The 14,371-nt window shown below is 44.0% G+C and overlaps 1 protein-coding gene across 3 annotated transcripts in view; it reads left to right on the top strand.

The window, feature by feature from the left end:
- The window catches only part of ece2b (endothelin converting enzyme 2b), a 27,178-nt gene extending 14,090 nt beyond the window's left edge, over positions 1-13,088 (top strand). For 2 of the 3 annotated variants that reach the window (XM_008426813.2, XM_008426815.2), the window contains 13 exons: positions 219-407; positions 2,338-2,480; positions 3,152-3,266; positions 3,337-3,342; positions 4,462-4,572; positions 4,649-4,747; positions 4,876-4,953; positions 5,076-5,179; positions 5,905-6,015; positions 6,106-6,173; positions 8,616-8,806; positions 8,922-9,017; positions 10,119-13,088. In XM_008426813.2, the coding sequence (XP_008425035.1) occupies positions 219-407; positions 2,338-2,480; positions 3,152-3,266; positions 3,337-3,342; positions 4,462-4,572; positions 4,649-4,747; positions 4,876-4,953; positions 5,076-5,179; positions 5,905-6,015; positions 6,106-6,173; positions 8,616-8,806; positions 8,922-9,017; positions 10,119-10,295 (1,488 nt within the window). In that variant the 3' untranslated portion in view covers positions 10,296-13,088. The remainder of the gene's footprint in view (positions 1-218; positions 408-2,337; positions 2,481-3,151; positions 3,267-3,336; positions 3,343-4,461; positions 4,573-4,648; positions 4,748-4,875; positions 4,954-5,075; positions 5,180-5,904; positions 6,016-6,105; positions 6,174-8,615; positions 8,807-8,921; positions 9,018-10,118) is intronic. The other variant, XM_008426814.2, reaches the window with a different exon arrangement.
- The last annotated feature ends 1,283 nt before the right edge of the window (positions 13,089-14,371 follow it).

Genomic DNA, 14,371 nt, shown 5'->3' with positions numbered 1-14,371 from the left:
CCGGTCCGCCTGTGGTTCAGTGATCCCTGGTGACCCGGTCGGTGACCCGGTCCGCCTGTGGTTCAGTGATCTCTGGTGACCCGGTCGGTGACCCGGTCCGCCTGTGGTTCAGTGATCTCTGGTGACCCGGTCGGTGACCCGGTCCGCCTGTGGTTCAGTGATCCCCGGTGACCCGGTCGGTGACCCGGTCGGTGACCCGGTCCGCCTGTGCCCTGCAGGTGCTGGCGGCGTACCTGGACTACATGGTGGAGCTGGGGACGCTGCTGGGCGGAGAGAAGAGCGCCACCCAGCTGCAGATGCAGCAGATCCTGGAGTTTGAGACGGCGCTGGCCAACATCACCGTCCCACAGGACCAGCGCCGCGACGAGGAGAAGATCTACCACAAGGTCACCATCGCCGAGCTGCAGGTGAGAGCCCGGTTCTGACTGGTTCTAAATAACCTGAAAGAGAACTTTGGAGCGGTTCTGGTCCAGTCCTGCTGAAGCTCAACCAGATCCTGGAATGGATTTTGCTGCTGAAGGCTGTAACAGACTTCTTCCTTCCACTCAACTTTCCCCTTCTATAAATGTTAACCAGCGCCCTCCTGTGGCTTCAGTTTGGACCGCAGTGGATCTGATCTGATATAATCCAGTTTATTTTTAGTTTTTTCTCAGCAGCTGTAAGTCGGACTCGACCAGTTAATGTTTTTTTTTTTTCGTGTTTGTGACAGAGCAAATTCTGATCCGGTTCGGATATCGTGTCCGTGAAAAGCGATGTGTCGGCCACCGCTGGTTGGGGTCAAAGGTCGTGTTTGTTCCCTCTGATCTCTGCAGGATTTAATCTCTAATCTGATGGGAGAGCAGAGAGTTTTCAGCTCCGCGCCGCGCTGCATCCTCCGTCCTTCAGGCCTGCTGATGCTTCAGGGTCTCCATGGCAACTGTTGCCACGAGCCGTTGCTATGCGCCTGTATCTGTTAGATAACAGCTTGTTGCGTAAGCCGGAGTCAGTCTGGTTGTTTTGGACTGTGCTGCTGCTGCTTCACCTGCAGATTCTGATCAGATTTGATTCTTAATCTGCTTCCTGCATCAGAATAATCCAGAATATTGGGATTAAACATCAGCGCCGCTCAGGGGGGAAAAAAAACCAACTGCAATCGATTATCTATCAGAAGTCATGTGACCTCTAACAAGAATGTGAGCCACTAAATAACTTATTTTATTAATTCAAATTACAGAAGATTAATGTAAATGATGTTCTACGTCAGCAGGTGTGAACGGATGAATGGGAGATTAACTGCGTCACATTTCAGCATCTGACCCCTAAAAGTGCATCTAGTAATGTCCCTCTATTTACTTAAAAATAAATGTAGATATTTATCAGTATTTATAAGTGATTTTTTTATTTTTAAAAATGATTAGAAGGCATATCATTGCGCATTATTTAAGACATTTGATTTTCGACCCTCCGCTTGTTGTTTTGCGACCCCACCAGAGATCCCGACCCCCACTTTGAGAACCCTGTTGTAGCCGGTAGCTCCACGTTGTTCCCAAAGATATTGATTATAACTTAATAGTTTTCAAATGCTTGAATATTGTTTACATTCTTAGCAATCCCAAAATATGTAAAAATAATAATAAAAAAAAATGTTTTTACACATTTGTTCAAACTGAAACCATGTTATGATAGTTTGAGACAAATGATCTGTGAAAAGTTTGATCTCCTTCCTGAGCTGCTGCTGTCTGAAGAAAAGCACCAAAATCAACCAATCAGAGCCAGGAGGCGGGGCTTAGCGCTGTTGATCAACGCTCAATGTCCTGGATATTTTTTCACAGTTCAGAGCGTCGTTCTTAAAATGGCGTTAAAACCTCCAGATGGGATTTTCCTCATATTTCACGGCGTCCTGATTTTCAAGCGGCCATTTTTTTTACTTTATCACAGATGGTGACGGGTTCCACAAATATGTACAACTCATTTTTTTAAAATAAGTCGCATCCTGCAGCTGATTGCACAACATCCATCTGTAAACAATTAAAATAAATAAAATTTTAATAAGTCTGTGCGACCACCTCCCCTAAAAACCTGCAGCCCTGGGCTGCTGCCCTGTCTGAAGTCGGGTCCAGCTCTACTGCCTCCTGCTGGTGGGAAACGGCAGAAAACCTTCTCGTTTTTTTCCCTGAACGTTCAGGTTCTGCCTCGGCGGGGATTATTTTTTACACCTGTGTCTGCCTGCGGGGGGCGCCGTCTGCTCTCGCTCATACTACTGAGCAGTCTGGATCAGCGTCATGTCTGGTTTCCATGGCGCCCTGCAGCCGAGGCTCGTGGGAAACGCAGTGCTGAGTGCGGCCTCTTGTTTTGCAGCTGCTGGCTCCAGCTGTGGACTGGCTGGACTTCCTGACGTTCTCCCTGGCTCCTCTGGACCTGAACGACACCGAGCCTGTGGTTCTGTACGCCAGAGAGTACCTGCAGCAGGTGTCCGAGCTCATCAACAAGACGGACCGCAGGTATCAGCTGCCGGTCCTGGAAGGGCCCGGCCCCCTGACCAGACCACACACGTCCAGCTTCTGGTCCACAGACAAAATATGTGCAAAACATTTAAATCTACTGGGTTTTTCTTCTCACTTTTATTAACTTTTATTATCGTTACATCCATTTAGCACAAATGCTGCTTTATACCTTCAAATTTTAGACATTGACTTTATTAATCTGATGTTGAATCAGACCATGTTGTGCTGTGTTGATGTAGCGCTTTAGCTTTAGCACAACTAATTTTGTCTTGATAAGAAAATATGTAATATTTTTAGATTAATCCCATCATTTTTTTAAAATCTCTTCACTTTAGTTTTCCACTTCTAGGTTGAGGAGCATCTTAATAAATTTGGTAGCCAATCAGAAAGATGGAGATATAAAAAATGTTTTCCTAAATTTCCCCTCTGTGGGACAATACAGGTTTACTAACTTCTATCTCCATCTTTAGTAAATTATTTAAACTGTATTTTATAATGATGATTGAAAAACAGATTAAATTTATGATTACAATTATTATTTTCCAGTGTTTTACAGCCTCCCCCTGCATCTCCTGCGGCCCCCAGAGGGTTGCGCCCCTCACTTTGAGAAACGCTGCTCTACCTGGTGTTTCAGTCGCTGACCTTCCCCCTCCTGTTTCTGCCTCCAGTCTGCTGAACAACTACATGATGTGGACGTTGGTCCAGAAGGGCGTCGCCACCCTGGATCAGCGCTTCGAGAACGCTCAGGACAAACTGCTGGAGAGTCTCTACGGCACCAAGAAGGTACGTCTGCTAACGCTAACGCCACCTCACCTGAGCTCAGTTCACCTGCTGACGGCCCTGTCTCTTCCAGATGGAGGTAGGAATCCCCACGGTTGGTAATCCTTATCCCTGGAAAAACCAAACTGGTTTAAAGTGGTTTCCTGTGTGTGTTGATGGTTCCAACTGGTCCAGTTGTTCTGTATTTACTGGGAACACTTGACTCTCTCCTGTTGTAACTGGTTCTCACTGGTTCCGCTCTGCTCTTGGTGGAAAGCAGGAGTTAAACCCAATTTCAGTTGTGTGAAAGTCTGAGAGGGTGTTTATTGATTCAGTGGTAAATAATTAGCTCCAACCTTCTTAAACTGTGACAGGTGATATCAAAATAAAGTCCTCAGCAGTGGTGGGTAGATTTCCTCTAATCTGCCAACGGTGGAGCTGATATTTTGTTCAGTGCTTTATCTCACATTGGATCTGTTCAGCACTCATTGCTTCCCCTGGGTTTCAGTTGCTTATTGAAGGTGGACGTTTCTGCCTTGGATTAAGTTTAGTTCCTAAATTGAAACGGTCACTTTTACCCCATTAGCCTGTGAGAACCAGTCCAGACGACCTTTTCCTCTCTCTTCCTGTCTGCTGCTGGACTTAACGGTCACTGGCCTACATTTCTGCTGCAGCTGAACCCGACGTCTCTTGAAGCTGTTTTTCTCAGGCCCTGAGGATCATCTTCCTCTGGTTGATTGGGAATCACTGAAGCTTCCTTGGAAGGCAACTGGTCTTCCTGAAGGTGGTTCTCATCATGAAACCTTCTTCAGGTTTGGTCTTGGATTGGGCTGTTCAGACTCTTACACTAATTGGGTTTTTGAAGTCACTCGGTCTCTTCAGTCCTCTCCTGTCCATCAGTGGGCATAGTCTTCTGTAATGGACTCTAATTCTTGTCTAATTTGGGTTTTTACAATTGTGGTTCAAAGTGAAGAATGTTTTTGTTGAAACTGGTTTTGGACACTGGATTCTTCTTTCATTGCTGCATCCCAATGGCTCTTAGAGGCTGGCAGGCGTGGCCTCACCTCTGGTTTGGCTGAACATCATTCAGCTGCCCCTACCTTTCTCTCTTACTGCCTGTAACTGCTGCACCCACCTCCACCCGGACGCGGTCGGCTCCAGCTGGTCGCGGTCGGCCTCAGTTGGCTCCGGCCGGTTGTAACTGGTCATCTTTTTGCAGTCCTGCACCCCACGCTGGCAGACCTGCATCGGGAACACTGACGACACTCTGGGCTTCGCTCTTGGCGCTCTCTTCGTCAAGGCAACGTTTGACAAGCACAGCAAAGAGATTGTAAGTCCCTGTGTTGCCTTGGCCTTGGTTGGTCCAGGAGGTCCCACCTGGTTGACGTCAGCTCTCTTCCCGCCAGGCGGAGGAGATGATCAACGAGATCCGCTCTGCGTTTAAATACTCTCTCGACCGTCTCAGTTGGATGGATGATGAGACGCGACAAGCTGCTAAAGACAAGGTGCGTGGGTCGAGTCTTAGGATTACCAACAACATTCAGACATGTCTTCGATGACGCCTGCCTGATGAGTTGTTGTCATGGAGACATGATGTCCTGAAGGGACTGGTGGTGTCTGTGTCTCTTGGCAGGCAGACGCGATCTACGACATGATCGGTTTCCCAGAGTTCATCCTGGATCCCAAAGAGCTGGACGACGTTTACGACGGGGTGAGTGACGGCTGTCGGGACCGATCATGGCTCACTCATGTTCTGGTGCAGATGTTAAAGTGGACCTCCTCTGCCCCCTGCTGTTGGAGACGTGTCATTACTTAATCTTGGCTCTGTTTCAGTATGATGTGTCGGACGATAGCTTCTTCCAGAACATGTTGAACTTCTACAACTTCTCAGCCCGAGTGATGGCCGACCAGCTGAGGAAGACTCCCAACAAAGACCAGTAACCCAGAAACGCACCTCACAGAACATTTTCAGATCCTCCTTTCGCCCAGTTTCACCCAACCACGTAGCTTCACCATCCGAAAATCAGGAAGCAACTTGATAAAACCTGAGCACACGCTCTTGTAGGCTGAGTCCATTCCCAGCAGATTGTTTTAACTTATTTTGAGACTGACTCCAGGTCAACAGCAAAGTAGGAACAATACAAAAAACCATTTTATGCAAAACCTGCAGCTACACACTGATTTAATTCTTATTTGTATCTGTAATCTTTAAGTGGAGATGACTGTTTACTGATATGCATTAAATCTGTCATGACAAACGGCTGCGAACACAACCAGCCAGGAATGGGAGCGGGAACTGGACTGAGAAAATGTACACGATGTGAAGAGTCACAGTTTCAGTTCATCTCATGGGTCACCACTACCCTGTTCTTGGGTTTCTAGGTAACAAAGCATTGTGCTGATGTGAAACCGGGCTCATTTCAGGGAATTGAGCCTTTGTTCTGTGATCATATCAGGGTCTGACTTCAGTTGAGCCAAGAAAATCAAAAGGCATTGCCTCTCTATGGAAAATCTGTAAGACGGACTGTAAACCCATCTCCTGATGTTTTGGTCAAGAACTGGACTTAAACACAGCAGCACACTGTTGCTTCTGCAGAAATGAAGAATGTTTGAAACCAGACAGATTGAATTAACTCCAGTTCGCCCTCTTCTCCTCCTGCAGGTGGAGCATGACTCCTCCTACAGTTAACGCCTATTACATGCCCACTAAGAACGGCATCGTCTTTCCTGCCGGGATCTTGCAAGCTCCTTTCTACGCCCACGACCACCCCAAGTCCGTTTACCTCCACATCCACCCGTCTTCAGAATTTCAGTTCTGGTTGTTGAAATATTTTAAACTGAATGAAATGTTTTTGTTTTTCAGAGCTTTGAACTTTGGCGGTATTGGGGTTGTGATGGGTCACGAACTTACGCACGCCTTTGATGATCAGGGTAAGGGCACCTACCTGATGTGAGGGCTTCTCTGAAGCCCTGTATGTCTTAAGAAATATTCCACAAACGTTGTCCTTTCACTTTATTGCTCTAAAAAAGAGGAGACTGAGGAAAAAGGGCATCCATGGTACGATACCAAAACACGCGTTAGTCCGTTCTCCATTGTCAGATCTCACTGTAGCCGGTTAATGTCTGGTTGGGTTCTAGCCATTGGTGTCCATTGGCAGCCATATTGGGAGGATCCCAATATGGAGCCCTATGGAAGAAGAATAAGCCCTTAGATTAACAGAGAGGCTCCTGCCTGTGAGGTCTGACCCACACAGGAAAGAGTTGTACCTTTTAATAGCAATATGTTCTAACCAGAACATATTGCTAAAGCACTAAAATGTCAGAATCCCTTGATTTCAGTTATAAGAATGTTTGTTAAAAGGGCTGAGATTAAAAACGAAACTCCTCATACATGTCACGAGTTTTTAAAAACTTTTAGGAGTCGATTAAAAACCTCTTTCTCCAAAACTTTGGATAGAAAAGGCAGCTTGGATTTTGCCTTGCAGTTGGAGGGAACAGTTGGGTCGAGGTGGAAAATGAGCAGCTTTAACATGTTAAAATAACAGCCCCCTTTAATCTGTACAGGCCCTGCTAATTGAATCCAGATAGATCTCAATAAAGGCAATTCTTAACCATCTCAGCTCAGGCTTGTGACCAGCTTGAAGTCTACCAGACGGTGACATGATTGGACTGTAACTGCAATATTATTATCAATTCCTAATATTCTGACAAGCTTCTCGGAGCATATCGTCCTAATAATGTAAGTAGAGTTCAAGTAAAAACATTTAAGAAAAAAGGACGAATAGCTCCATCTGGTGGCCAAAGTTAGGAAGTTGAGTGATTTGGCACCCTATCGGACGGTGCAGATGAAATGCACAAGCTCACATAAAAACATCCATCCATCCATTTTCTTTACACCCTTGTCCCTCAGTGGGGTCGGGAGGGTTGCTAGTGCCTCTCCAGCTAACGTTCTGGGCGAGAGGTGGGGTCACCTGGACAGGGAGCCAGTCTGTACATGAAAACCCAAATATTAAATCCTAAAACTCTAGAAATGAATATTTGAACATGATTGACAGACTCGTAGAACATTGTGATCTACAGAATAGTGCACATTTCTGTGCTGGTCCAGTTATTTTTATAGCACATTTCAGCAACAACAGATCAAATTGCTTGACCTCATAAAAAACATCATGTATTTGACAAACTGTAATGCATAAACATTACATTTTGTCAAATGCCATCATCAAAATAATGAAGCAATTACACATCAGTTTTGTTGATCAATGTTCCACTTCAGCAGTCTGATGGTAGTTGAAAAGAAATCTCTTTACCTGCAATTCAGGCTGTGGTATCATCAGAGAAAACTTCTTGACTAGGGTTATGTCCGGACTGCAGGACTTGATGCTCAATTCCAATTTTTTCCTGGCACCAATTTTTGTATTTGTTTGTTTTTTGCTTGGTCGATCAGACTAATTATATGACTTCTGTGTGAACAGTTCACGACTCTAAAGCAAACCCACCAAGCATAGATGTCGCACATCAGCGCTTTTTTACGGAAGTAATAATGGATGCTACCGTCAATGGATGGATTTCTAAAGTTATTCAGCAATGGGAGCCGACAGCATGGTCATCAGATCAGAACAAGACGAAGGAAACTGGGTAAAAAGAGCCCAGCTAACAGCAACGGCCTTTAGTGGAGCATTGACTGCAGCTTCTGGAGAGAAGTCTGTTTGGATGTGGAGATGGACCAGGAGTGGTGGGATTGGGATCCGATGCACGTCATTGAGATTTTTTTCTTAAGTTCATAATTATTATAATTATAAATTATTTGTGCCTGGATTTACTGCATCTGGTTTCTTCTGGTGACGAATTATAACTCATGTCTCACATCAAGAACGTAAAAGTTGGATAGAATTTGACAGGACCATTCAGACTGCAGACACTTTGAAAACTATTGGATACATGAAATGAAAACATCAGAATTGGGTCATTCAGATGCCAATGAAAGTCTGACCACATCCCAAACCCTCGACTGAGGAAGAAGAGGGTACGGCTGTTGGACCTCCCTTCTTGCAGTCCTTATTGGTTCCCAGAGGAGATTGATGGATGATGTGAAAGTCAGAGATGTGAGGAAACCCCCATTCTAAGATGTTTGGAACTAGAACAGGACAAACATGCCACATGGACCCTTTCATACCTTGGGTTGTAGTCAAGTTTGGTGCGTCTCCATTGGCAGCAACGTGGATGGTCCTTGTGGAAGAAGAACAAGCCCTCAATGCTGAGGTCCAGAATGAGTTTCAGTCTGAAATGGTTGAAGTTGATTCAGAGTGCATGTTGTGTTTTAGAGTTCTGATGCAACACCAGGCTATTTGACACCATCTTCTTGTTCATCAGGTCGGGAGTATGATAAAGAGGGGAACCTGAGGCCGTGGTGGCAAAACTCCTCAGTGGAGGCGTTCCGTCAGAGAACAGAGTGCATGGTGGAACAGTACAACCACTACACCGTCAACGGAGAGCCAATCAACGGAAAACAGACGCTAGGAGAAAACATTGCTGACAACGGCGGACTGAAAGCAGCTTATCATGTTAGTATGCGCACAAGCTGTACCTACTACAAGAACCTCAAACCGCTGAGTTTTCTTATTAATGTCCATGCTTTTATTTGGCATCATCTCCAAGCTGATGTTGATTTTTCTTAAGGCGTACCGATCATGGATCCAGAAAAATGGAGAAGAAAAGAGACTCCCTGCCGTCAACCTAACTAACGACCAGCTATTCTTTCTAGGATTTGCTCAGGTGAGTTTCTTCCAAAACACAATAAAAACTTGCTTATCTTTCTAGTAAAATTGAGTTATGCAGGTATTGATACTCGGCAAAAAATCTACAACAGAATGATTGACTGAAAATGAAAGGAGTCACAGTTGTTCAGTCCTTAATTTGATTGAAATTCTGTGTTAGGAGATTCAGAGAGATGTACAGAGATTTATTTGTCAAGTTTGTGCATGTAAACAAGCAATTTGACTTTGGTTATCCTTGTCTCTTAAATGTTAAGAGACAAGTATAAACTGCAGAGACTGCTGAGTGCTGCAGAGACTGCTGCAGTCTCTGCAGCACTGCCTTAAAAGTAAAAGACTACACAGTTTGTGTCCAACATGTGTGGGGTCTGCAGTGATGCTAGCTGCCCTTTTCCTGACACTAGACCAGTTCAAGTTCTGGATTGCGGTAAGGTCAGTCCAGATGATCCTCTCTCCAGATCTGACTGTTCCCTGCAGTCTGGATGATTTTTGTGGACGATCCAAACCACAATAATGAATAATGACTATGGAGGAGACGACCAGCAGCCTCTGTGGAAGATTTGAATTCTTGAGTTGCTGTAGAAAGTCTAGTCTCTGCTGCATCTTCTTCTGAACAGCGTCGTTGTGTGCGGACAATCTCAGGGTCAGATTCTAGTGACAACGGGAAGTGATCTACAGTAGACAAGATGATCCACCTTTAGTCTGCACTCATCACCGACTGATGGAGGTATCATCTGCCAACTTTAAGAGTTTCACAGACGAGTCGCTGAGATCCAATCAGAGAGAGAGGAGAGAACAGACCCCTGGAGTATCCTAATGGTTCTTGTGCAGGAGCAGATTCTCCCAGCCTGGTGGAGTCGGGTAGTGTGAGCGTCTGGTGGAGGACATGCTGAAGAGCGAAATTAAGTCCACAAACAGGATCCTGGAGTTTTGCCCTGTTGGTTCAGGATTAAGTTTAGTCCCAAGTTGGCAATTTCAACTAAAAACAATGTGAGAGGTTAGAAAGTCAAACAGAAAACAAGTGCAAGTTATGCTGGTCATCTGAGGTTGGATATATTGTCCTGACCTATGAACCATCTCTAACGCTTTGTCTCTCTTTCAGGTGTGGTGCTCGGTTCGAACACCAGAGAGCGCTCACGAGGGCCTGGTGACTGACCCTCACAGCCCCCCCAAATACAGAGTCATCGGCACTCTGGCCAACTCTCCGGACTTCAGCCGCCACTTCAACTGTCCAAAGGGCACGCCCATGAACACCGGGAAGCCCTGCGAGGTCTGGTAGAGGAGCTAAGAGGACCGGTGGTGGTGATACGGAGAGGTTAATCAGGTCAATCTCCAGGTTGGCCGCTGTTTTAGTGTCTTAGATTCTGCACGACCTCGTGTTGCGTTCGCGGCCCATGTGTAATCTTTAGTTCATCAGTTACTCGGCGACGATCAGACTGACTTCCTGTCTGGAAACCGAACGGCGTCGTTGGACTTCAGAGATGTGACGGACCGATGGCGATGAAGCCGCTGGAGGGGGGGCAGTGTTGCTAATGTTTGCTTTATCACCGTTAATATTAATGGGTATTTGTGGTTGTATTTTGTATGAGAGATCTCTGTATCTTCGTCTATCACTGTGATGACCTCATACCAAACTGGCCCATGACTTCACTCTGTGTGAGGAAGCTGTCGTTTGATTGGCTGGATGTCGGGAGGTGGATGAGTACATTTGTAAGAAATCAGAGGATTTAAATGATCAATCTGTACAGTCTGAGGTTTTATTATACACCAAATCGCTTTAATGTTTAAAGATCTATATAATGTTTTCATTAATCCCACTGACGGCCAATTGAACGGACAGTAATTGGCATTAGTCTTTTGGCTTTAATCATAAATGTGAGTTTTGCCTTTCTTTTCATTGTCGTTGATCCCCATTTTAAAAATAATTTCTTTTGTCTGTCACCTTGAATCCAAGTGGAATTAATCACCATTTTATTTGTGCCAGTTTCACAGTTGAGTCCTTTATAGTCCACTCTACCTAGAATCCATGTTATACCCAGAGGTTAGTGACTTATCTCTTCAGCTGTGAGGAACAATGTGCCATAATCCAGAATGTTGCCTTCAAAGTCCAAAATAAAGTGTTGAAATATTAAATGAGACCCAGAGAGTGTGGCTTAGACAAAAACGGCTGCAGGTATCAAGCATGGGAGCTTCAGTAAAGAAATTATATTTCACAGATGAAACCTAAAGTCTCTGAAAGACGTAACCCTTGGGGAGGCTGAGGTCTTACTGGGGGTCAATTTCACACCGAATGAGGACCAAGATAGACTCCATGATCTATTAGAACATGGCTGGATTACAGCCAGTTTGAAAAGGCACTCGCAGTGCTGACATGCCCAGCACTCGACAGCCTACATCCCCAAGACTCCTTCACCATGGTCTTTAAGGGAGAAGCAAGTTCTCCACAAGGGGTCTGCAATGCCAGTCCTCGAGTGCCACTTTCCTGCAACCTTTGGATGCATCTGTGCTCCAATACACCTGAATCATGAGGCCGAATTACCTTCCTGGCATGTCATCCAGTTCAGCTACAGTCTGATCTTCACCTATGGTCATGAGACATGGATACAGAATCGGTGTCCTCTTGTAGGGTGGCTGTATTCTGCTTTAGAGGTGTGGAGCACCGTCATTTGGGGGATGCTCAAACTAGAGTCACTACTTCTCCAGATCAAAAGGAGTGAGTTGTGGTGGTTTGGGAATCTGATCAAGATACCATCTCAGTGCCTCTCTTCAGAGGTTTTCTGGTTCTGTCCCACTGGAAGGTTTCCCCTCAGAAGACCTAGAACTCACCAAAAGGACTGTGTATCTTGTATACCCTACAAATGCCTTCCCCAGTATGACTTAAAATATGTTGCTGGGAAAAGGATGTCTGGGGTTCGCTCCTGGCCCTGATGTCCCACGTAACCCAACTCTGATAAGTAGAAGATGATGGATAGATGGCATATCTGTACGTTTCATAAAAGACTGGTCATTTGACTCGATGTTGATTAAAGTGTGTTGGAGCATGGCTGCATCCAAAAGTTGCAGGATGGTGGTACTTGAGAGCCACCAATTGCAGCTTTGTCAGGATTTTCATTCACCATCTAGTCTGGGTCTATGAATTGAATGAAGACTGGTAAAGAGTTGCAAAAAATTCATTACAGGTGTTATGCAACTGGATCTGAAGGCATTGTGAGAACTTGCTTGACATCCTCAAGGGCAGAGTGGGTTTGACTGAGAGACATTTGGAAACTAACACAGTAGGAAAGTGGTTACAATCTAAAGTTTTTGTAATCAAGAAGAGTTGAGTTTAGCGTGAAATATTTATGTACCGACTACTCAAGATGCGAGAGGCGTTCAGTGAACAAAGTACCACCAATGATTGGTTCAGGAACTTTTGCTTTGAAAACATAACCAGAAGACTTAGTCAATGTTATAACACCTTCACATTCCATCACTTCCTGATGACATCCTTACTGTGCAGCATCTCATTTGTTTAAGAAAGCTGCTTCCTGCCAAAGATGTGTGTCTATGTGTGTGTGTGCGCGCACTTCATCCATCCTTGTGAGGACCTGTCTTCATCGTACAGCATGTGGGACGCTTTGGAGAGTGGGGGAAGATAGATCCAATCCCCACTTGTTTGAGTTAAAGGGCTTTCAGTCAGGGTCAGGTTCAGTTCAGGGATCTGGGGTTGCTCCAGATTTAAAGGGTTCCCAGAGACATTAAAACAGAATGTATGTCCACATTCCTAAATTTGGGTTTGTGAGGACCTACTTGTGTTTGAAACCTTTTCTTCACCCATTCACTGGGACTGTTCATACGCTCATATTTATATCGGTTTTTGGAGTCTACAATGGTCCTTACAGTCACAGTGTGTATAATTATCTGTCAATGAGACAAAACTGATGTAGAATAACGCTGCTTGTTGTAATCTGTCTGGCCTGAAGGGGGCAGCAGATGTTTTCTCTCAAACACAATAAATCACTTTTCTTTTCTGTCTTTAAACACACAGCATCCCACAGAGACCCTCCAACATCAATAAAGTGAAGTAAAAATGCTTCATTTCAGCGTCCATTTAATAAAATTAAAAACTGATTTCAAATGTTTATTTTTTTTTAATAAATGTTAGTTTTAACTGTAACAAAACATCCAAACATTGCCTTTTGCTTGCTGGTTGTCTGAATCCAAGCCAACTTCTAATTATGCATGAAAATATTAAATATTGATTATGTTTCATGAACTATAACTGCTAGTGATTATTTTTCTCAGCCTCCAAGAACACCAGAAACATTGAGTAAAAACAGAAGAGCTTAAGCCAAAGTTAAGAAATGTGGCCTTAATGGTATCTGCACTAAATGTTGCTTTGATTCTGAAAGTTTTTGTCATTTTCCCAAAGTCTTTCTCACTGCTGATTACATTAGGTTTTGTAATGTCATGCTGGGGAAACATTAGCTTCCCCAGCTAACGTTTAATGTTGCCAGTAAATGAGCATCTAGGTTGAAAGTTCCATGAGTTTCATCAGTTTTTAAGGATTTTACTAAGCAACCCATCAAATTGAGTAAAACTGTAAAGTCACACTGTCTAAAATTACAAGCAATAATTTAGGTTATTTAGCCTGTCATAATGGTAAAAAAATGCTTATTTTTCAAGGTCCTGTTTTCCCTATGCTGTTTATTTACAAATTCCACATATTCAAACTAAATGCTTAGTTAATAAGATGATTATTTAGCATGGAGCTAGATGGTTAAATGCTTGAATTAATTTAATGGGCAGTTATAAGCATTTTTACAGAGAAACCAAAAACAACTCTGTCTCAACTGTTTGATGAAAGAACATGGAGGATGGCAAGGAATATTTTAGCAGAGAGCATCCATCCTCTTTTTGTCGGTTTGAACCTGTGAGATCATGAAGGCGTTATTGTGTCCGGCACCTAGGAACATCGATTAGAAGTCATTTAGTAACGGTACAATAATTATTCTTAACCAAACTAAATGATAGCATTTAGCTATAGCATGCTAACTGTTTTAATATATGCACAAATGATTGATATTGTGATCCTATGAATGTTTTATTTTATTTTAGAGTTGAAGGAAAATTTACACCTTGATAGACTAAATAGTGTCATCTTATTTTTTCATATATATGACTCTGCCAACAAAAAGTCTCACAGAATAATATATATGGCACCGTAAAAGCAAAAATGGGAATTTTTGCCTGCATCCGTTTGGCAACCCTGGTTTAACCAACCAGATTAGTTATTCTGAGCCGCGGATAACATAGGAAATAGCGCCCCCTTCACTTCCGGAGTGCAATGGTCCCATTTCCTGATAAGGTATGAGA

This window comes from Poecilia reticulata, linkage group LG13, assembly GCF_000633615.1.
Source record: "Poecilia reticulata strain Guanapo linkage group LG13, Guppy_female_1.0+MT, whole genome shotgun sequence".
Classification (NCBI taxonomy): Eukaryota; Metazoa; Chordata; class Actinopteri; order Cyprinodontiformes; family Poeciliidae; genus Poecilia; species Poecilia reticulata.
The sequence above is the reverse complement of the archived record's forward strand: the minus strand, read 5'-3'. Positions and strand labels throughout refer to the sequence as shown.